A 25,340-nucleotide genomic window follows, 5' to 3' on the forward strand; every position below is an offset into this window, starting at 1 on the left:
AGTTAAGCAAAAACCAGCACTGCAGAAAGGAAACTTTCCTTTCTCTGCTTTGGTGCTGGGAAGAGATGGAAAAATATCCCCAGAGAATTCCTCACCTCATCCATCTTATGAATGTTTAAGACAAATTTTTATTACTTGCGTGCCCTAAAATACCTCAAACCATTAACTTATTTTAAAGTGGCCTTGGGTTGGTCACACCCCAGTGCACTTGGCAGAAGCAAACAAAGACCCTCTTTGGAATAATGTCCGTAAATCCAGACTTTAGAGGATTGTGAAAGATCTAGTTCAACGGTACATGAGTTCACAGGCAAAAATCACAGAACACACGGGGAAATAAGGAACCATGAACAAGAGCCAATAGAAACATCAAATAATAGAATCCTTATCTCACTGCTGCTTTGTTTTATATTTTATTGTTAATAAGGATATGTTAATTAGCCTTCCATGAATGCCTGTTGTTAACTTTTGCTAATATTTTCCATTAAGTTTCTCATCACTTTCTTTTTTTTTTTTTTTTTTTTTTTGCGGTAGGGGGGCCTCTCACTGTTGTGGCCTCTCCCGTTGCGGAGCATAGGCTCCGGACTCGCAGGCTCAGCGGCCATGGCTCACGGGCCTAGCCGCTCCACGGCATGTGGGATCTTCCCGGACCAAGGCACGAACCCGTGTCCCCTGCATCAGCAGGTGGACTCTCAACCACTGCACCACCAGGGAAGCCCCTCATCACTTTCTTTAATGCTTCAATTTTAAAATTTCCACTCATTGTACTCTTTCTTATTTTTTAACATGATTTTTAATTCATTGTTTCTTTTTTAATTTAATTTTTATTTTATATTGGAGTATAGTTGATTTACAACATTGTGTTAGCTTCAGGTATACAGCAAAGTGAATCAGTTTTATATATATATATATATATATATATATATATATATATATTCTTTTTCAGATTCTCTTCCTATATAGGCTGTTACAGAGTACTGAGTAGGGTTCCCTGTGCTATACAGTAGGACCTTCTTGTTTATCTCTTTTATATACAGTAGTGTATATATGTTAATCCCAACCTCCTAATCTATCCCTTCCACCCTTAAAGAAACATTGTTTCTTTAAGCATACGTCTTTCCATCATTTCCATAGGGAAGAAAAGTAAATACAATGGCAAGGGAAAGAAAGGGAACGAAAGTAAATTCAGTGCTCAACCCATTGTCTTGGTTGCTACATGTGCATTTTCAAGAGAGACTTTTAGGACTATGAGGTGGGGTTTATGCACTGTGTGTTGTTGTTAGAAACTAGCATTGGGGTTCAAGTAGTAAGATGGAACTTGGGTCAAATCTTAGTCTGCTACACTCTAGTTTGGTGATGGGGGGTAAGTTGGTTAACCTGTTTTTCTGTTTATGTTTTGTCATCTAGTGAGGAAAAAAATACAAAAAGCATAGCACATACAGATATTCAATATGTATTATTTCCCTGAATCTTTAACGAGTGATGGGTATAGTGTGTGGGTGATTGGGAGAATGGACCAGATGTTCAAACAGACCTACTGAAGTAAGACCTTGTCTTTCAGACATGGGAAGCGTGGATGAACCATGAGTGGAGTCACAAAGCATATCAGCAAAAAGGAGGGGTGGGGCGGGGAGGAATCCGTCATATCTTTTGATGTTTTAAGTTGCCACCTAAAAGCAGTAGAGGGTTTTGGTTATTTAAATTTTATTATTTAATACTGATACATATAAAATATATAATATATAAAAGTTATAAATCATAATAATCATTTAGACAGGTATCTACCATTCAAATTATGAACTGAAAGATGACCAGTATTCTTTAATCCACCTTTGTGCTCCTCTCCTTTTCCCATTCTGCCTCATCTCCAAAGATAGTATTTTAAATTTCATCATCACTTCATTACTTTATTTAAAATAGTTTTATCATATATATGCATTTTCCAAAACAATGTACTGTTTATTTTTGTCTGATTTGGGACTTTATAAAAATCCACCATAGCTTATATAGTTAAAAGGGACTTGAATTTTTTTACTCAGTATTATGCTTCTAAGACTTAGCTATATTCTTTCTTTTAGCTCTAATTCTTTTCATTTAACTCTAATCTCATTTTTGTCACTGTTATATTCAGTGGTGTGGCTCTTTCTCACTTTATTGAATATTTTTATTGGAGGACATTTAGGTGATTTTCCGATTTTTTTGCTATTACAAGACATGCTGCTATGAATATTAGCATACTGAATACTCATATACGTATCTAAAGGTGCACACAGCAAGGGGTTCTTCAGAGTTTATATTCTGGAGTAGAATATTTGGGTTGTAGAGAGTGTGCACAATAAGCTTTAAAAGAAAAGGCCAGGGCTTCCCTGGTGGCGCAGTGGTTGAGAGTCCGCCTGCCGATGCAGGGGACACGGGTTCGTGCCCCTGTCCGGGAGGATCCCGCATGCCGCGGAGCGGCTGGGCCCGTGAGCCATGGCCGCTGAGCCTGCGCGTCCGGAGCCTGTGCTCCGCGGCGGCAGGGGCCACAGCGGTGAGAGGCGCGAGTACCGCAAAAAAAAAAAAAAAAAAAAAAAAATCCTAAAAAAAAAGTAAATGCCAAATTGCTTTCCAAAGTTGTACACATTTACATGCTCACCAGTTGTATTTAAGGGTTGTGAAGTCTTCCAGAGAACTGAGTTAGGAACTTTCTTTCTTCTGCTGTTTTTTTTAATAACACGAAAGATTTGTATATTTAATACTATTAGCTACCTCTTCCTATGAGGAACTATTCCTACCACCTGGGCTTTTTTCCCCACCCCTTTTTTTGAATGGAAAAAATGAGGACACTCCAAATTTTAAGAATAGTTTTATTCATAAAAGCTTTAAAAGTACTTTGACCGCCAAAAAAAAAAAAAAAAAAGTACTTTGGAATAAAATTTGATATTTTAGTGACTATTGTTTTTACCTCACAAGAAGTATGTTTAAGCAAAGCAAATGCTTTTTTGTTCCTTCATGTAAGTTTTAAAAGAGAGAGAAACTTTTTAAAAATATGTATACATATGGAACCTATAAGGGGATATAGAAAAAAAAAGATTGGTAGAAACAGGAATTACCTTTCTTTTAATACAATAAATAAAAACTGGGAGAAAACAATGGAAAACAAAATTAATAGAAACATGTTGATATGGTTTTGTTTAATAATAGAGATACCCATCGGTAAACAGGAACCGAAAACTATTGACTCTCTTGATCCTATCCCAAACTAATCTACGTTTGTCAGTTTTCTAATAGGTCTTTTCTGTTCTGATCTCGAACAGTGAACATTTTACTTAATTTTGTTTCCATCCCCTTCTATCTTTACATTTCTATGTTACTCTTTGAGATCCCCTGGGGAGTTACAAATATGTTTCCCTTTGTATTGTAAAGATAAAATACCATTGAAAACAAGCAAAAGGAGGAGGAAACAACCCGCAGGGATTGCAAAGCTGGTGCATTTACCCAGAATGTGTGTACTGTATCATCTTCTCCAAGGACACGTGGAGTAACACTTTGATACTCCTGAGAGAAAGCCATATCCCTCAAAGTTTTTGGCTATTTATAGTGTTTTTGTTTATTTTAGTTCTCTTTGCTCTGGGGGCCTTAAAAAAAAAAACAGTATTAGTCTATTCTTCTTAATAATGAATGTCTGAGAAGATGCTTGTGATATATACAGCATAGTCCAAAAGTTGAAGTTCATTAATAATTGGAATGTTGTGGAGTATGAAGTAATGAATACTAATTACTCCTTTCATGTCTGACAGCTCCCTGTGGACCAATACATCAGCCCAGACTTTAATTTGGCTGTAGTAATGGTTTCATCAATAGCACATTAAATCTGTGTTTGAGAAGATATACAGTTGAACCTGACCCACACAGTAGATACCCCATCATAAAATGACCACAGGCTGACAACAGCTGGGTAATTACAAATAATTAAATCCACCAAACTCCAGATAATCCTAATCTTAAGTAAAATATATCGAATGGTATCAATCGACAGAAAACATATCTGGGAAGATTTATCAACACATATTTTTTCCAAAGCAAATTTACTTGCTTACATATTAGAGAAGCTGCTGATCTGTAAAGCATCTTCATAAAATTCTCTCTCGTTAATCTTTCGAATCTCCCCAAATATTATTGAAGTACTTTCTGAACTTTAACTTTAGCTGGAGTACCCTTACTGCAAGATGTATGTCAGCTTGTTCCTGAGCATATAAATGTTTCTTAAAGACAATTTATACTTCATTCTATATTCAACTTCATATGGTTATTCTTTTAGTAATAGTCTTTAAGTCGCATTCCCTAGAAAGAAACTTCAAACTAATAGAAATATTAGCTATACGATAGAAATTTCTATTTTTATAGAAATAATCAAATGAGAGACAGCATTTTACAGATAGTATTTATTTTATAATGACTAAGTTTCCTGAAGGTTGTGCTAAAATTAATAAGAATTGTTTTAGTTAGCAAGTTTCCAGTTTAACTATGATTATGTTGCTACTCTTGGAGTTGCTGCCATGCGATTGTTCTGTAGTTGATTATGGATCTCTTTGATTGAGTTCCTGGGCGAAATTTAAGACAGAACCGTGTTAAATTAAACCCCACACTGAATAGAACGTGCTGTCTTGAGCTGGAAGCTTATGGTTTGTCAATAAACTCTGGAGTGATGTAGTTCTCTCATTATGTCCCTAGGGGTAAGTATATTTTTATTTTCAAGTCAATTTAAGCCCTCATCTGGTAGAATTTGGCATTCTAGTCTCTCCCAATTTCTAAAGTTGAAAAAACAAAGTTTAATTGCAGGAAAAATCCTCCAGCAACCTTGCTATCCCTAAATTCAATCCAAAAAATTTTAGGTGTAATATTCAGGGTCTACAGGTAGTAGATCTTCTCATTCATCTTGCTAACATTGTTTGACTTTATCTGAAAGAAAATACCAAACAGAGCCACAGATTCAGAACCTTTTAGATTCTTTTCTTTAAAAAAGCAACTTTCTAAAAAAAGAACAATACAAATGGAACCAGAATTTCTTTCTTTTTCATGCTACATTATAATGTTTAAATAAGGATGTATTGAAGTACATGTATAAATATATATAACATGTATGTTGTATACCTATAGGCTATATACGTATATCAAAGGGGAAATAATCTATGATTTTTTTCGCTTTTTTTTTTCTGTTTAGTGGTATCTGGACTCTTGCGACTTTAAATCTTTTTTTAAAAATTTCTAATCGCAGTTTGCTTTTATCTTAGAAGGACGTGTTGGTTATATTAACTGCATGAAGCAGTGAGACAACTCATTTCAATTCAGGACTTTCTTTCCTTCCTTTCCTTGAACGTCTGGCCAGCTGTGCAGCCTTGAGCCGAATCCTTTCTTCCCGAGCCGGGTTTGACCACCTCGCTCTGGCCTTCCTGCCGAGGTTGCTAAGGAACCCCTCCCAGCTGCCCGCGCGGCACCTGACCCTTCAGCTGTGCGCGCAGCCAGGGCTATTGCAGCTCACAAGTCGAATCTAGAAGCTTTTCATTTGAAACAGCGGGATATGCAGTAAGGCTTTTAGATGTCTATTGAGAAGGTTTTTTGCTTCGCCTGAGTGTGTTTTTCCCCCAACTCCTGGAACTATTTTATTTACTTATCTCAAAACCCACCTGCTATCCCTTCACCTTGACAAAGCAGCTCCAGTAAGGCCTGGAGAATGGACTTCCTCCTACTCAGAGCATGTGTTAGCTCTCTGAATCATCCATCCTAGAGGGACAACCTTCAGTATAATAATACAATATTTTCAGAAATTTCTCGCCAAACTGTGTTGTAAGAAAGGTTTTGCAAAGGTTTTTTAAAAATAGCATTTTACTGCAGCCATTCCTAGTAAAGACTTGGATCTGCCCCAGAAGCAAGTCCTTATTCTAAATTGAATATTGCTGCTTTTCCATGTCTGGTTTTACATGGCAATAAAAAATAATGGTGGTTTTGTTCACGTAGTCAGAATATCTGATCACTAGAGAAATTCATGTAGGTTTTTATGATCCAAGACTGAGGGCATTTTCAACAGCAGCTACACTAAATCTTGAGAACAGTGCCAACAGAAGTGAAAGACATTTCCTTAGTTTCTAGACATATTTCTCAAAAATAAGAAATGCAGATTGTAATCTCAGACTTCACACTCTCATCTTGGTTATTTTGAGATGATGCTGCATCTCTCAACTCACAGAGATTCTGGTTTTCAGGTAAATCTGAGAATTGGGAGAGATGTTCCCCCATGTCTATCACAGAAATGCTGTGAACATTAGCCAAGAAATTATTTTCAAGTATTTTAAATGTAATTGCATATCCATCCTCCAAAATAGTAATGACCTTCCATGACTTGAAGAAATTACAGATCTTTTCATCCCCATAATAACTTTTGGCTGGATTGTGAATAACCTTTGAAAGAATTTTGAAATTCCCAAGAACCTGATTTTTATGCCAACCTGATACATGGAAAACTAAATTTATAGTCAATTTATAGATGATTGTCTTTATTATACAATAACTCATTCAACATTACAATAATTCACTGAGCATTTTGGCATACTTCAGTGTTATATTTTCTTTTCCTGAAAGGCAGAAGTTAGAAAACTTCTGTAAGTAAAGTTTTTTACTTTTAAAATTTTATAAATTAAGTAATTCATTTTATGAAAATATCCATCAGAAATTATAGCCCTCGGGTTCAGGCTGGGCACCTCGATAATCAGTTCTAGTCTCCTTTATAAACAAGGACAGCATGTCTAACCAAAGATCAGCAGGGCATGTCCTTTGAACTGTGTCTTTATATTTTTTTTCTCTAGTGGTCATTGATTGTTACTGAGTCAGTCATATTCTCTCAGTACTCTCCCGTGATCAATGGTCAGACAGGTCCACAGAGGCCAGGGTTACAAGCTGTCATCATCAAACAGAACAAATTACCCTGCAATGGGATGCAGTGAACTTTATACTAGGAGTCTAGAGACCCAGGTTCCAGTCCCAGCTCTGCCACTAAGCTATATGACCTTGGACAAGTCATAAACTCTTTAGGTCCATAAAAAATAATCCATTGAATGATCTCTAGGGGCCCCTTCTGGCTCTAAAATTACAACTCTGCTAGGTGAGACAGAACGTGGACAGCTCACTCTCTGTCCTATCCAATTAAAATATGGTGATTTTACTGGGAAAACCCATTTTATTTCAGTTGCGAGTTCATGTAATCAGTCTGTCATGTCCAAACCAGCACTTCTCAGCCAGAGAGAAAAGGGGGCAGGAGGAACCCAGTCCCTCGGAGGGATGAGTAAAATCCCTCTGGGAGCAATTCCAGCCCACATTCAGAGACCCCTGCCCCGCTTGCTTCTCACTGCGATGCAGTGTCAGGGGCCCGAGTCCTGTTCCTGGAGGGCGTGGGGCTGGAGGGTGGGTTAAGAACTACTGCTTTTACAGAAGAGCTGGAAGAGAGTAGAGGTCCAAGTTTCAGGTTGCCCTTCCCACCTGCTGTTGCTTCTCCTTGGCTTTGAATTTCAAGCGCTCGGAGCTGCCTGCTGTGTTTTCTAGAAGTTACAAACTCTGGACTCCTGTCTTTCACAGAAACAACACAGTGATTGTTTGCTTTTCCCACCCCTCTGGTTAACTCCGTTGTTTTTTGGATCCTTCAAGTCAAGAGAGAGCACTAGCCGTCAGTTTATTTTTCCCAGATCGGAGATTAACCAAAAATTAACCTAGCAGCAATGACAAAACCCACTGAGTCATTATGTAGTTTTTGCCTTTCATAGATCATAAACACCCCAATTGAGGATAATTTACTATCCCTGGGAAATGTAAACCTATAAAGTAATGTTTCAGAGCAAAATAGAAAACCAGTTTTATAGGCAGATATCCTTCTCTTTGCCATCAGCATAGCAAGTTCCCCGATTAACTGTCTCTTCACAGAGAAAGTCATCTCTGTCCCTCTAGCAGATGGATTTCTGGTTCTCAAACTGGGGTATGTGAATGCCTCAGGGCATATGTAGGTATGCAAGGGAGGTTTAGAACCATAGAATCATCTCTCAGTCACCTTATGGAGTGTGGCTTTAACTGAGATGTTTGGTTTAACACATATTGATGAGTTAAAAGCTAGTGTCACCTGCACCCAGAAGCAAAATTGTCAGAACCTCATGCTCCGTATTGGCCAGTCCCTCACCTTTTTTATCTCGGAAACCTAGAGAGGGAAGCATGCTTAAGTGTAGTGGCTAACTGGAAAAATCGTAACTTGCTGTTACTGGGTAGTCCAGTGGCATTAGCTGCTGTTGCTTTGAGAGGAGATTATGCCGATACCACTAACTGGTGGACCCTCTAGCGTGGCGATGGGCAAGCAGCCTGTCTTGATGTGGCCCAGGAGCTGAGGATGGTTTTAAAGAGCTATCAACAAAGAAGCATATATGGCAGAGCCGTATGTGGCTGACAAAGCTTGAAATACTTACTCTCCGGCCATTTACAGAAAGAGTTCTCCAACTCCTCAACAGGGATTTCTCCATGAGGCCTGAACACCTCTGACGTTCAAGTATGTTAGTCATCTGGTTGTTTTTTTTTTAACTTTTTATTTTACATTGGAGTACAGTCGATTTACAATGTTGTGTTGGTTTCAGGTGTACAGCAAGGTGATTCAGTTATACATATACATGTATCTATGCTTTTTCCGATTCTTTTCCCAGTTAGGTTCTTACAGAGTATTGAGCAGAGCTCCCTGTGCTGTACAGTAGAATATGTTAGCCTTCTTGCTAGGGGCTTGTTTTGATTCTCAAGTACCCTCTCCATAACCCACCCACTGCACACACCCCAAATCTGAATTGACTGCGTACCGCAGTTGCTAACCCTGCCACAGTGAGCTGTCCCATTAGACAACAGTAATGAAAATACTGGACTTGATTCATTCAGTGTTCTTTTTTTTTTTTTTTTTTTTTTTTTTGCGGTACGCGGGCCTCTCACTGCTGTGGCCTCTCCCGTTGCGGAGCACAGGCTCCGGACGCGCAGGCCCAGCGGCCATGGCTCACGGGCCCAGCCGCTCCGCGGCATGTGGGATCCTCCCGGACCGGGGCGCGAACCCATGACCCCCGCATCGGCAGGCGGACTCCCAACCACTGCGCCACCAGGGAAGCCCCATTCAGTGCTCATTTAAATGTACATTTTTCAAGTGAAAAAATGTTTAAATTCATTTTTCATCTGGGGATAGAGATTAGTGGTTAAAAAATGAAGTTTATGAGATGTGAATCAAAACCCAGTGAAAATTCACAAGCAAATTCAGTGTGAAATCACAGAAGGTCGTGATAGACCTGGCATTTCTCTGAGTCACTACACGAGGGAGGAATGAATTCAAACCAAGATGGAGCAGTAGTCAGAAAATCACAAGGCGACGTACACAGAGGTTTATTTTAAAGTACGAGTTTTGTTATTGTGGAGATGTAAATGAGTATAAACTTTGGAATGGCTTATGTGTGAGAACCCCAGGCAGTAATGACATGAAACCATCACTTTTGAAATTTCCATTAAAAGCCAATCATGAAAGTCTTGAAATCTAGGCCAATAGTAATATAGCGAATGACACTAGCAAAGAAAGATTTTCTCAAAGCTATTTGCAAGATCAATCTTGGAAACCCTTGGACAGGGAAGCTCCATTAATGGGAGGAATTTTGATGGTGCTGTCAGTGTAGATATGGTTGAATATGTCTTCAGCCAAAAAAAAGCAGATTGACTAAGAAAGGTGTCCTTATCAATTAAGACCATCCTGTAACACACCTCACTATGCTCAAAAGTCAAGACTGAACCTCTGAGAAACTATAATTAGCATGGTTACTTACCTTACAGATTGATAAAAGCTCAAATGTAAGTGACTGACCTTTTGTTAGATTGTTGTTCATTTTTGTTCTCTTTTGGTAACACCATTATGGAGGTGTAATTCACATACCATACAACTTAATCATTTAAAGTGGGCAATTCAGTGGTTTTTAGTGTATTCACAGCATTGAGCAGTCATTACCACAATCAATTTTAGAATTGAAATCCCTAGGCAACCACTAATCTGATTTCCATCTCTACTGATTTACCTAATCTGAACATTTCATATAAATAGAATCATACAATATGTGGACTTATATGTGATTGACTTCTTTCACTTGTTTTCAGGGTTCATCTGTGTTGTAGCATGTATCAGTACTTCTTTCCTTTTTATGGCTGAGTAATAGTCCATTGTTTGGATATAACACAATTTGTTTATCCATTCATGAGTTTACAGACAGTGGGTTGTTTCCACCTTTTGGTAATTATGAATAATGCAGCTGTGAACATTTGTGTACAAATTATGTAGGGACATATGCTTCCCATTCTTTTGAGCATGTACCTAGGAGTAGAATCACTGGGTTACATGGTAACTCTATGTTTAAGATGGTGAGAAACCGAAAACTGGTTTTCAAATTGGTTGCACCGTTTTACATTTCCATCAGAAGTGTATGAGGGTTCTAAGTTTTCCATATCCTCACCAATACTTGTTCTTGTCAGTGTTTTGGTTTTTTTTTTTATAACCGTCTAGTGGGTGTGAACTGGCACCTTACTGTGGCTTTGCTTCGCATTTCCCTGATGACTAATGATGCTGAACATCTTTTCAGGTGCTTATTGGACATTTGTAGATCTTCTTTGGAGAAGTATCTATTCAGATCCTTTGCCTTTCTTTTAATTGGGCAGATCTTTGATCTTTATATGACCGGACATTGTAGGCACTTAATACATATTTATTTATTGAACTGGATAAGTAAAAGAATAAATGAATCAATATGTAAAATGTTGTAGTCATATACCTATTATGAGAGAGTAAGTAATAATGTTAGGGGAAGGACCATGCTTGTTTTGGTAACGATTATAAGCCTCAGTGTCTAGAAGACTCTCTGACAGGCTGGCATTGTGTAGGTGTTCAGTAACTGCTTGCTGAGTGAATGAATATTTGGTTGCAATATGTTTCATGATAAAAACAAATAACTGAAGAAATTATAAGGTAATGATTATCTTAATGAGCATGGTATCAACTGGAAGATATGTGCAAAAGTGTTAACTAGCAGCCACTCCTTGGTTCACTTTTTTTTTTTTTTTTTTTTGTGGTACGCGGGCCTCTCACTGCTGTGGCCTCTCCAGTTGCGGAGCACAGGCTCCGGACGCGCAGGCCCAGCGGCCATGGCTCACGGGCCTAGCCGCTCCGTGGCATGTGGGATCTTCCCGGACCGGGGCACGAACCCGTGTACCCTGCATCGACAAGCGGATTCTCAACCACTGCGCCACCAGGGAAGCCCCCTTGGTTCACTTTTAACAATTGGCCTGTAGTTCATTTATCTCTTGCTGTTCTCAGTGTTTCACTTTAACGGAGATATGAATACTCTTTTTTGATCGTTTTTTTTTTTTAAAGGGAAGTGTGTATTATACAGATATACCGGCTTAGAAGAGGGTTGCCACCTGAATTAAGCTTTTCTCCTTCTGGAACAAAATTAAACACTAGGAAGTCCTAAGTGAAAACAAACCAAAACTTGAAGACTTCACCATTCAACTTAATAAAAAAAAGGCTTCCAAAGTAGCTTGTTGGGAAGATTTTTCAAGCTTGGACACTTAACCAAAAACTGTGAACGATTTTTTTTAAATTTTATTGAAGTATAGTTGATTTACAATGTTGTGTTAATATCTGCTGTAGAGCAAAGTGATTGAGTTATACATATATATTCTTTTTCATATTCTTTTCCATTATAGTTTATCAGAGGATATTGAATATAGTTTCCTGTGCTATACAGTAAGACCTTGTTGTTTATCCATTCTAAATGTAATAGTGTGCGTCTGCTAACCCCAAACTCCTAGTCCATCCCTCTCCCTCCCCACCATCCCCTTGACAACCACAAGTCTGTTCTCTGTGTCTGAGTCTGTTTCTGTTTTGTAGATAGGTTCATTTGTGCCATATTTTAGATTCCACATATAAATGATATCACGTGGTATTTGTCTTTCTCTTTTTGACTTACTTCACTTAGTGTGATAATCTCTAGTTGCATCCATTTTACTGCAAATGGCATTATCTTGTTCTTTTTTATGGCTGAGTAGTTTTCCACTGTATATATGTACCACATCTTCTTTATCCATTCATCTGTCGATGAACATTTAAGTTGTTTCCATGCCTTGGCTGTTGTGAATAGTGCTGCTATGAACATAGGGTTGCATGTATCTTTTTGAATTATACTTTCATCCGGGTATATGCCCAGAAGTGGGATTGCTGGATCATACGGTAGTTCTATTTTTAGTTTTCTGAGGAACCTCCATACTGTTTTCCATAGTAGCTGGACCAACTTACATTCCCACCAACAGTGCAGGAGGGTTCCCTTTTCTCCACACCCTCTCCATCTTTTGTTATTTGTAGACTTTTTAATGATGGCCATTCTGACGATGAGAGGTGGTACCTCATTGTAGTTTTGATATGCATATCTCTAATAATTAGTGATGCTGAGCATCTTTTCATGTGCCTACTGGCCATCTGTATGTCTTCTTTGAAGAAATGTCTATTAAGGTCTTCTGCCCATTTTTCGATTGGGTTGTTTGGTTTTTTGTTGTTGTTGCTGACTTTTTGACTTACTTCACTTAGTGTGATAATCTCTAGTTGCATCCATTTTACTGCAAATGGCATTATCTTGTTCTTTTTTATGGCTGAGTAGTTTTCCACTGTATATATGTACCACATCTTCTTTATCCATTCATCTGTCGATGAACATTTAAGTTGTTTCCATGCCTTGGCTGTTGTGAATAGTGCTGCTATGAACATAGGGTTGCATGTATCTTTTTGAATTATACTTTCATCCGGGTATATGCCCAGAAGTGGGATTGCTGGATCATACGGTAGTTCTATTTTTAGTTTTCTGAGGAACCTCCATACTGTTTTCCATAGTAGCTGGACCAACTTACATTCCCACCAACAGTGCAGGAGGGTTCCCTTTTCTCCACACCCTCTCCATCTTTTGTTATTTGTAGACTTTTTAATGATGGCCATTCTGACGATGAGAGGTGGTACCTCATTGTAGTTTTGATATGCATATCTCTAATAATTAGTGATGCTGAGCATCTTTTCATGTGCCTACTGGCCATCTGTATGTCTTCTTTGAAGAAATGTCTATTAAGGTCTTCTGCCCATTTTTCGATTGGGTTGTTTGGTTTTTTGTTGTTGTTGCTGAGTTGTATGAGCTGTTTGTATATTTTGGAGATTAAGCCCTTGTCTGTTGCATCGTTTGCAAATAGTTTCTCCCATTCTGTAGGTTTTTTTTTCTTTCATTGTTTTTAATGGTCTTCTTTACTGTGCAACAGTTGTAAGTTTGATTAGGTCCCAGTGGTTTATTTTTGTTTTTATTTCTGTTGCCTTGGGAGACTGACCTAAGAAAACATTGGTATGATTTATGTCAGAGAATGTTTTGCCTATGTTCTCTTCTAGGAGTTTTATATTTAAGTCTTTAAGCCATTTTGAGTTTATTTTTGTGTATAGTGTGAGGGTGTGTTCTAGCTTCATTGATTTACATGCAGCTGTCCAGCTTTCCCAACACCACTTGCTGAAGAGCCTGTCTTTTCCACATTGTATATTCTTGCCTCCTTTGCCGAAGATTAATTGTCCATAGGTTTGTGGAGAACTGTGAAAGTTTTTGTTGAAATATAGGATCACTACAATGGAAACAAAAGTTGAGAAATGGATGTAGACAATAGGTCATGAATCTGATCAATCTTTTGAGATTCTTAGCTGTAATGATGAAAGCTTCAGTGATTGAGTGATTTAGTGATGAAAGCTTTAGTGATTTTAAAAAACTATGATTTTTAAATAATCTTTACACACTAAAATTGTTTTATAAAAATCTCCCTAATCAAATAGAGTGGCCAGTATATCAGATACCCTTTCCTCACTATTAAACGCAAGAGACTTCATCTCAGAGCAAACACAGTTATGAAACATCCACCAACAGCAGCCTAAGATATTATCACATTAGGGCATTCTGAGTATCTCTCCTCAAGTTTAAAAAGAGTTATTGCAAATATTGTGACATTTTAGTAAAGAGGATTCAGAATTGCCTGAATGCTGAACTTATTATACAGTGTCTTTCTTTTGAATTGATCCAATTTACCAAAGTTGATAAATTTAGGAAGGTAACATCTCTCCCGTAAGTCAGTGAGATAAGTAGCCATTTTTTTCCCTCATGATTATTTAAAACACTATATTTAAATTAAAAACAATATGGGCTTTGGGTAACATTCTTATCATTGTCATGATGATACCTCTCTAATGAAAATATACACTAAATAGGGAAGAATTCAGAATTTTAGTAAGTATTTAAGGTAAAATAGAAGACTGAGAAGATGCTCCTTGTTTCAGCCATGTTCCCAGGGTCCTTAGATGAATTTTCACTCCAACGCAGTTCAGGCCACTTTGATGGAAGAATTTGAGAAGTTCCAGCATTCATGGGTTCTGTCTGTCTGATGCATGAGTGAAAAAATAACTTCCCCTTGGCTAGAGCCTCATAGCAGGTTCCTGGCAGGAAAAAGACCACAAAGTAGGCTGGAATTGTTTGATAGAGTTAACATAGTGACTATTTACAAAAAGAATTTGCAGAGCAAAGGGTAAAGGGACCCCAGTAGAGGTGTTAAGGCTGCATAGGATTTGCAGCAGCAGGAAGCCGTTACTGCCTCTAGGCCTGAAGGTATTACTAGGTCCTCTAAGCGGAGCTGTGGAACGGGTCATAGCAGGACATAGCCTTCACCAGACCACGGCCCTGAAGCTGGCAAGATCCGCTCTACCTCTCTCTCCTGTACTGCTGTCTCCCGCCAGTTCTTCCATTGGCCAAGCCCATCAAAAACCCGGAGTGCAAGGGAGCCCAGGTGATAACATCTTTAGGAATTAGCTACCAGCATGTGAGGTAGAGAAAAATCAGGCCCTCCCCTTGGCGGGGGAGACCGCATTCATTCATAGCTTTGCTTGCAATTACAGGAACCACATCTATCTAGGTGAAGCAAAACAGAGACTATTAGAATGCTGCAGGGTGCCATGGCAACTGAGGGGAAGATGCAGCCAGGCTTCAAGGAAGAGGGGACCTGGAAGCCCAGAACATGCTTCCTTTGTGTTACTCTTTCATCTGAATACTGGTTTACTTCTTCTTTTCTGGGCCACCAGGACGGTCTTTCTCTGCTGCTTGGTTCACCAGCAAGACAGAGTGACTTCAACACGAGCTTAGAGGTCCCAGTTCCAAATCTCCCTTCTCTCTGTCCCAATACTAAATCCCAGGAAAGGTTACTCTGGTTGGAACAGCTCAGATGAAGTACCTGCTCCTGGGTCCCCGTGGCCAGAGGAACAGGGACACAAAAAGAAGCGTGGTCGCTGAGAGCCCACCCCTGTGTGAGACGGAGCTTGCAAGAATGCTGTCCATGCATCCCACACAACAGGCTTCCTAAACTTTGCTTCTGAGCCAGTGCCAAAAGTATTAAGACTGGGTAAAGTGCCCAAGGAATTTGTATGTTTTTTATTTTTATTGAAAAATTTTTTTTGCCACCATTACTCATAGTCACATGACAAGGGCTTAGAAAAAAGAATCACTTCTGCCTAATTTTAAGTGGCTTAAATTAAGCGTGTTTAAGGACAAGTCTATGTGTATTTTTCATATACATAAATTTTACGTGTGTATGTATATACACACATATATACACATACACACACATAAATGCATACATACTCATTTTAGTTTATCCTTAAAGAATAACAATGTTTAATAGAAGGTTAATCACAGAAAGCATAATATAGTAAATAAAGCTAGTATTTGTTGTTATAGATTCTTTATATGATTTATTGTATTTAATTGTTACAGTGACACTGTGAGGTGAGTACCACTATTATCACTGTTTTCCATGTAAGGAAACTTAATCATATAGAGGTTTCGCAGATCATTTCTATTCCTCTTACACTTTAGGCAAACAGAGAGTAGATGAGGAATCGTAAATCACCTGGTTTTACGGCCTGTATACATCACTAGAATACAGGAATGGAGTGACACCTTCATATCAGTTATGGTGCACAAGAGTCTCCTGTCTTTGTTATGCCCCCTTTAGGTATGTCAAGATTGGGGATAAAGAGTGTGAATTTAACCACAACTTTCGTCTTATCCTTCACACAAAACTGGCAAATCCTCACTATAAGCCAGAATTGCAAGCTCAGACAACCCTCCTCAATTTCACGGTCACAGAAGATGGTCTGGAAGCCCAGCTGCTGGCAGAGGTTGTCAGTATTGAAAGGCCAGATTTGGAGAAACTTAAGGTAAAAATTATGAAATCATCCCCCCAACTCTTATTCAGTGCACAAATTACAGTGCCAGACACAGGAGTGTAAGATGGGATGCCTGCCCTCCAGGATCTTTCAGTCTAATTGAGAAAAATGAGGGTGTATCTGAACAGTCGAGTAGCCACTCAAGGGTACTTCTGATAAGTAGTTAGGATTGTGCCACAGGAGATGGGCTAGTTGTAGGTCTTGTTTGATGCAGGTGACTAGGGCAAGCAAAGACACATACTAGTCATGGAAAGCAGGGCTAGAGAAGCAGGTACGTGCCCTGGAAGGTTAGAAGGAAGAGAGGGATCTCTTTTCCTCTGCCCAGGGTAGAGAGCTATCTCTTCCTCTGATCAGGGTAGAGAGGGCTCTCTTTCTCTCTGTCCAGGTTATAGAGGAATCTTCCCCAGGCTTCCTCTCCCTAAGAGATTGCCTGGGCCCCCGGGAGTTTTTAACTCTCAAGCTCTGCCTCCAGGAATTAGTTGATGACTACTTAAATGTTCCTGAGAACCCGTGATTGTCCGTATCCACCCATCTCTGTAGTTTTCAGGGTGACAGTTGCCCTGTGACCTCAGTTCTCTGATGGGTAAGTAAGGGCTGGTATGCTTAGCTTTTTTCCTGTGTGAGGATGGAAATAATGACTTTTCTCTCTTTCAATCTGAAGCAGAAACCAGAAGTTTCTTCCTATAGGTTAAATGAATGATATGATATATGGTCATGCTCTGGACCCTGGAGTGCAACCAGCTCTTACCATGCCTTCTGAATGTTATTTTTTTATTTTATTTTATTTTATTTTTGCGATACGCGGGCCTCTCACTATTGTGGCCCCTCCCGCCGCGGAGCGCAGGCTCCGGACGCGCAGGCCCAGCGGCCACGGCCCACGGGCCCAGCCACTCCGCGGCACATGGGATCCTCCCGGACCGGGGCACGAACCCGCGCCCCCTGCATCGGCAGGCGGACTCTCAACCACTGCGCCACCAGGGAAGGCCTGAATGTTTTTTAAAAGAATTTTTAAAAATTTTGATTAGTACATTTTTAATGCTGTGTGTTTTATTATATATGATTCCATGAAATTGATGATTAAGGAAACTCTGCTTGAAACCATGAATTTAATCACCTTTCTCACATTTTTCTTGGTTTGCTTTAGTTGGTTTTGACAAAGCACCAAAATGACTTTAAGATAGAGCTGAAGTATCTGGAGGACGAACTCTTTCTGCGTCTCTCTGAGGCAGAGGGAAGCTTTCTAGATGACACCAAACTGGTAGAGAGCCTGGAGAGAGCAAAGGCCACCGCGGCAGAGGTAGAGTGCAAGGTAGGAAAAGGCAAAGGCTGCCTGGCAGGGTTTAATGCTCTATTTGAATGAAGTGCTCGGGGTGAAAAGGTAATCCAACTTGGCCATTCTCTAAGCGTACTGACTGACACTTTGTGGAATTCCGGTCTTTTCATAAACTGCCCTTAAAAAGTGGACTGTGTGGGGTTCTGAATGGAGATAGAGGTGGTTGAACTTGTGCTTCTCCTAACGCAACAAAGATCCAATCTTTCAGATTAGACTCTGTCAGGCTATTCTTTTTTTCCTGAGTGACTCAATTTGAAGAAAATTGGGGCCTGCTGGCTTATGTAGTCTAAAATCTTAAAAGGCTTAGCCTCCTTTGGGAAACCGACATCCTACAGTCTCACCACAGGCTTCCTGGTCTGTTGTACATTTTAGAGAAATACTTAGAGTTGAAGTTTTGTTTACAGGCCTGCAGTGCTGGGAGACTGAGCAAGGGGTGATCTCCTGCTGCTCTCAAGTGCATTATTCCCCTGGGAAAGTGACATTTCCTGAAAGCTAGAAAAAATGTTCATTTAGTAGACTTCCTGCTGAACGTCCAACATGTGTCCCAGTGTGCCTTATGCATGCACTTTGGACATTCACAAATGGCCACTAGCCCTTAAAATGCTGATGTTTCAAAATGAGAGGAACCCTCATTTGTTTTCTGGGGTATCCTCATTACTAAGTAATCTATTAATTACCCAGCCAAGGTTGTGTCACCACACATCCAATATATTTGTCTTAGTTTAAGCGAGGAAATGGAATCCCAGATTACTCTCTCCTTTTAAGTAAGTGAATTTTAGGTGGCTGCTAAGATGGTAAAGATTAGAGCAATTAAGTAAATTAGGTCTTAGCTTGGAAGTTACCTTCTAATTGTCTCTTAAAATGTCTCTTCCTATCTTCCTAATATATTGCCATGTTGGGACTTCCCTCTCTGCTCTACATTTTCTTTATTTCCTTTTACATACAAGTATGATGAATCAAGTCTATAAAAAAAAGGTTGGACAAATACTGTATCTTATAAAGCTGTAGGACCAGCAGTAATCCTAGACAGAAGAGATTTGTGTCTTGAATAAAAATGAATATGTTAGTTGATGATGATGTGCGTGTTTAATTATCTCTCTGAATGTCCCCAGAGGCTAATACAAAGATAAGCTAAATGGAACTGTATGAGCATATGGATGATCTGGTGCAAAGTCAGATGTAGACAGTCACGAGAGTCTTACTATAAAGGCTTTTTAGTAAGCACGGCTGTTGGATATTTTACTGACCTTGGCTGCTTTTGTATACCTTGTTGACTAGTAAAGTTATTGGCATTGAATTGACCCAGCAGACTTTTCACTATCCCTGGGAGGTGATATAGCTGGGTTATTAACCCCTGAAAGAGAGAGGGGAGGCAGGAAGGTGACATTACTCAGAATAAATTCTGTAGAACCAAAAACAATCAGGTTTGTTTACTCTGTAATCATTAACACAGCTAGAGTTATGTCCATTCTCACTTAAAACTCAGCTTATCAAAAGATTATTTTAAAATATGAATTTTATGATTTTAGAAAAGCCCAAGCACAGAGATGCCATACATGTTATCTATTTTAATACTACTAATTTCTCATTTCAGATATGTCCCTTCCATCACATAGACAATATGACGAGTAAGTTACTTATGTTATCTGATCCCACCGTAGGTGATTGAAGCTGAAGAAAATGAAAGAAAAATCAACGAGGCCCGACAATGTTACAGACCAGTGGCAGCAAGAGCATCTCTGCTTTATTTTGTTATTAATGACCTCAGAAAAATCAACCCCATCTATCAATTCTCTTTGAAGGTAATGATGACTAGGCTAAGAAAAAATTTAAACTTGAGGAGTTCAACTTGTTTCTGGAAGTTTAGAATTTATTTTTAAGCAATCAGTGCATCCAGTAAGGAGTCTCCAGGACCTAGCTAGCAAAACAAAAACAAGACAGAGAAAAAATCCTCACTTTTCTCAGTAACTTTCATTTATAATTTTCAATAAGGCTTTGAGATAATTAAACTATGCAACATCACAGTACATAGTTTTTGTTCTTAAGCAGAGTCTTAAGGAGTTTAATATATATAAGGGAATTCTCCTGGAGGCTCCTCTACTTTCCTTATGAAAGTGTACATGTTTCATAAAAAGATTGCACATTTTATTTTGGTATAGAGGGATAAAAAGTGAGAATAACTATTGATTGAGCCACTGTTACATGCAAGGCACTTTCATACTTTGGGTGCATTCTTATGCCTGAAACATCTCATTAAAGTATATTATTTTATCCCTATTTTAAAAACTAACATGTTCAGATTTTAAATAAATTGCCAAAGAATTCACATTTCATAATTGTAAGAGTCAGGAATTGAACCCAAGGCTGATTCCAAAGCCCATGCTCTTTACTTTGTACCATTCTGCCTCTGGGCAGTATTCATTCATTCTATCATTGAGTTTTTAAACAAATAGCTATTGAGATCAATGATAGTGCCAGATGCTGTGCTGGTTACTGAGTGTACAGTTTGGAAAACACAGATATGAGTGGAGATATGTAGATGTGTGTGTGTATAAAAGTGACAAATACAATGCGAGAGAACAGTAGAGATGGAGGGGCTGTTTAACTGGCGGCTCAGGGAAAGCCTCAGAGGAAGTGAGATTATAGCTGATTACTAAAGGTTACACAGGATTTGCCTGTGTAAAGAGTGTTTGGAGAAAAAAAGGATGTGTGCGACAGGAAAGAGTTTTCGAGATCCCAGGTGAATGAATCTATGTGGCTGGAGGGTAATGAGTGAGGGAGAAGATGGCAAGACATGAGTCCTGAGAGGTAGGAGGGTCTAGATCACATGAGGTCTATGCTGGGGAGTTTGGATTATAGCGTGTGGGCAAAAAGAAGCCATTGAAAGGCTGTAAGCAGATGACTGCCGTGATGGCAGAAGACTCAGAAGTGAATAGACTTATGGTTTGAAGCTAGAATAATCAGCCCTTCCGAGATGCATTGGATATGGGAAAAAATAAAGAAGAAGAGTCAAGAATAACTAGTAAGTGTCTAGTAATGTGAAGCACGTGCAGAAATTCTGAGAAGCACAGTGGGGTTGGATTTTAGAACAGCTGCAGGGTAGAAGGAGAAAAATAAAACAGCCCAGGACTACTCAACTACCAAAACTAGACTAAGGTATTACAAGGAAAGAAAACTACAGAGCAGCCCCCGCCAGCATAATCTATTATGCTCAAGTGGGATTTATGCCAGGAATGCAAATTGGTTAAGCATTAAGAAACCACACAATGTAATTCTTCATATTAATAGAATAAAAAAGAGAAAAATCATATAATAATTTCAATGGATGCAGACAAAGAACTTGACAAATTTCAACACCTGGTTAAAAAAGAAAAAAAAAACTGAGCAAACTGGGAATAGATGGTAACTTCTCTGTGTGATAAAGGGCATCTGTAAAAATTTTCAGCTAACATTATACTTAATGTTGAAAAATTGAATGCTTTCCCCTAAGATCAGGAACAAAACGATGATGTCTTCTCTTAACACTTCTATTCAGTACTGCACTGGAGGTTATAGCCAGTGAAGTAATACAATAAAAGACACAGAAATTTTAAAAGAAGAAGAAAAACTGTCTTTTTTTTTTCACAGATGACCTGACCATGTATGTAGAAAATCATAAGAAATCTACAAAAAAGCTGAAGTGAGTTTTTAGCAAGATGGCAGGATATAAAGTCAATATACAAAATTCATTGTATTTCTATATATGAGGAACAAACAATTGAAAAATAAAAGTAATACCTCAGTACTATTTACAATATCTTCCAAAATCTTGGAACTCTTAGGGATAATTTTAACAAAACAAATACAAATCTGCATACTAAAAGCTACAAAACATTGTTAAGAAAATTAAAGGAGGTCTAACTAAATGGTGAGAGAGACCATGTTTGTGGCTTGGAACAGTCAATATTGTTAAGATTTCAGTTCTCTCCAAATTAATCTACAGTTTTAATTCAGTCTTAATCAAAATCCAAGAAGGCTTTTTTTGTAGAAATTCGCAAACTGATTGTAAAATTTGTGTAGAAATGCAAAGTATTTAAAAATAACTAAATAATGAAAAAGAAGAACAAATGTGGAAGACTTACAGTACATGATTTCACGACTTATTACACTGATTGGCCTAAAGAAAAATACACTGATCAATGGCGCAGAATAGACAGTCCAGAAGCAGACCCACAAATGTATGGTCAACTGATTTTTTTGCAGTGAATGCCAAGACAATTCAATGAGGAGGGGATAGTTTTTACAACAAGTGGTGCTGGGATAACTGGATATCCACTTGGAATAAAATGAACCTCAGCCACTACATTACTCTATATACAAAATGAGCTCAAAATGACTAAGCTAAACTATAAAATTTCTAGGAGAACAATAGAAGAAAATGTTTGGGCTTTGGGTTAGGCAGAGATTTATTCTTAGGAATCCAGAGAAAGAAAAAAATTGATAAATTGAACCTTATCAAATTAAAAATTTATCTTCTTGAAAAGACATGAAGAAAATGAAAAGACAAGCCATAGACCAGTAAGTTATTTCCAATACATGTATTTAACAAAGAACTTATATCAGAATAGAAAACTCAATAGTAAGACAATGCAATTAAAAAAATAGAAAGGTTTGTCCATGTATACTAAGACATAAGTATTGCCCACAAGCCCATTTTTAAGATGCTCAGCAGTCATCAGAGAAATGCAGAGTAAAAGCAGAATGACGGGGCTTCCCTTGTGGCACAGTGGTTGCGCGTCCGCCTGCCGATGCAGGGGATACGGGTTCGTGCCCCGGTCCGGGAAGATCCCACATGCCGCGGAGCGGCTGGGCCCGTGAGCCATGGCCGCTGAGCCTGCGCGTCCGGAGCCTGTGCTCCACAACGGGAGAGGCCACAACAGTGAGAGGCCCGCATACCGCAAAAAAAAAACCCAAAAACCAAAAGCAGAATGACGTATTACTGTATACCCAATAGAATGGCTAAAATTTTACAAGACTGTTAGTAACAAGCGTTAGCGCCGATGTGGTACTGCAAATCTTGCATGTTGCTGGTGGGGATGCAAAGTGTTAAAACCATTTTGGAAAACAATTTGTTAGTTTCTCGTAAAGTTATACATACACTTACAAAACGATCCTAAAATTTTTACTCTAAGTATTTACCCAAAGGAAATGAAAACATATGTCCACTCAAAAACAAAGTACTACAAGTACATACTTATATGATTCTAAAATGAATCTGGTGTGACAGAAACACTCAGCAGTGGGCAGGGGTAGGTATCGTGGTGGGAATGGATTGCAGCGAGGCACATGAGAACTTCTGGGGTGGGGGGGTGACATGAATAGAACGTTTCTACATTTTGATTGCAGTGATTGTTATGGAAGTATATACATTTGTCAAAACTTGAGCTGTATACTTAATGGTGCATTTTATTGTGTGTAAATTAAAAATTGATTTTAAAATGTAAATATTAAATGAGTACTTTGTTAATACCTTCTTACCAATATTTACTATATGTCTGTCATTGTAGGGTTTTACTTTCAGTCAAATATACATAATTCAAGGCCAATCAGTCTGTGGTCTTTGGTCCCTGTCCACCAGTCAAAAAATTTAATATTTTATGTTATATCTATTTATAGATATAGATTTTTAGATATATTTACCTATGCATTTAAATATATGTAGATATATGTAAAAATCTATTCAGCCTCATTATTACCAAGGCATACAATGGAGTAAGAAGGAAATATTGAGTGATTTTATAAAGAACAAGAAAATCAAAGGGGATCACAAAAGTACATGGGTGGAATAATAGAAACAAAAAAATAACCTGTTAAAAAATGGGCAAAGAACTTGAATAGACATTTTTCCAAAGAAGACATACAAATGACCAACAAGGATTTGAAAAGATGCTCAACATCACTAATCTTTAGGAAAATGCAAATGAAAATCACAATGAGATACCATTTCACAGCTATTAAGATAGCTACAATATTAAAAAAAATAAAAAGAAAGAAAGAAAATACCAAGTGTTGGCAACTATCTGGAGAAATTGGAACCCTTGTGAACTGTTGATAGGATTGTAAAACGGTGCAATTACTTTGGAAAACAATATGACAGTTCTTTAAAAAAAATTGCCATATGATTCAGCAACTCCACTTCTGGACATATACCCAAAAGAATCGAAATATGGTCTCAGAGATATTTGTACACCCATGTTCATAGCATTATTCACGACAGACAGAAGGTGGAAGCAAACCAAATGTCCATCACTGGATGAACAGATAAATAAAATGTTGTATGTACATACAATGGAATATTATTTAGCCTTAAAAAGGAAGGCTAAATTCTCACACATGCTACAACATAGATGAACGGTGAAGACATTATACTAAGTGAAACAAGCCTGTCACAATAAGACAAATAGTATATAATTCCACTATATTAGGTATCTAGAGCAGTCAAACTTATAGAAACAGAATGTAGAACAGTGATTTCCAAGGGCTGCGGGGAGAGGGAATAGGGAGTTATAATTAAATGAGTTTTTTAAATGAGTTGTTTAACAGTGTTTCAGTTGTTCAAGAAGAAAACATTTTGGAGATTGGTTGTACCACAATGTGAAAATACTTAATGGTACACTTAAAACTATTATGACAGTAAATTTACACTTTGGGTATTTTACCACAATTAAAAATAAAAATATAAATTTTTAAAAAGTGCATGGGTAGAAGAAGAGAGGACAGTGCAATTCAATTGGTTAGGGAGGAAATGTGGGTAGATTTTATGAAATAATGTTAAAAATAATAGTAATGGCAGCAAACTTTCAGGGAGCACTTACCATGTGCCGGAAGCTGTTCTAAGAGCTCACAGAATCCTTGTAAAAACCCGTCCTGTTCTCTCTTCCCATAGTAAACTGTAGCCTGTGTGCCTGAGACTAGCTAGACATCCAGCCACCAGTTGTCACCCTTTAACAGTCACTGTATTCCCCAGGCTTTCAACATGCTGTACCACAGAGCCATCGAGCAGGCTGACAAGGTGGAGGACACGCCGGGACGCATCTCAGTCCTGACCGAGAGCATCACCCACGCCGTCTTCCTCTACACCAGCCAGGCGCTGTTTGAGAAGGACAAACTCACCTTCCTGTCCCAGATGGCTTTTCAGGTAAGGAAATCAGTCACTCAAAAGCAGCCCCGGAACCAAAGTCATGCATCTCTGTTTATTATGTACTGCTGCTGAAGGGAAGTTTTTTTGGAAGCTCTTTGCAGCATGAGGAGCGTTTCCGTTTCGCAGAGGGAACTTGGGCATATGACAACCTGCTAGTAGGTCAGGGTGCATTGGTTTGGGTGGGTTTGCACTTTGGGCAGCCACATCAGCTGTCATCCTGGAAAACAGGTCAATGAGACATTGGCCTCACCTTCCCAGGTCCTGTACAGACCTCCCAGGTACTACCGGGGAGTTCCTTGGAGAGAATCTCAAGCTCAGCTTTCCAGATCTGAGTGCTCCTAGGAGATTTTCAGAGCCCCTTTAAAAAACAGTGAATGGGTGAAGGGAGCTCCACATTTCACACTCCTACCTTCAGTGAGACCTACTACCCTTTTACTCCTTTTTTTTTTTTTTTTTTTTTTTTTGCGGTA

General features: G+C 38.6%; 1 protein-coding gene across 1 annotated transcript in view; it reads left to right on the forward strand.

Moving 5' to 3' along the window:
• DNAH11 (dynein axonemal heavy chain 11) overlaps positions 1-25,340 on the forward strand; it is a 326,309-nt gene that overhangs the window by 262,298 nt on the left and 38,671 nt on the right. The window contains 4 exon segments of the mRNA XM_055085043.1: positions 16,144-16,348; positions 17,502-17,666; positions 19,352-19,492; positions 24,697-24,867. Of these exon segments, the coding sequence (XP_054941018.1) occupies positions 16,144-16,348; positions 17,502-17,666; positions 19,352-19,492; positions 24,697-24,867 (682 nt within the window).

This window comes from Physeter macrocephalus, chromosome 5 (assembly GCF_002837175.3).
Source record: "Physeter macrocephalus isolate SW-GA chromosome 5, ASM283717v5, whole genome shotgun sequence".
Lineage (NCBI taxonomy): Eukaryota > Metazoa > Chordata > Mammalia > Artiodactyla > Physeteridae > Physeter > Physeter macrocephalus.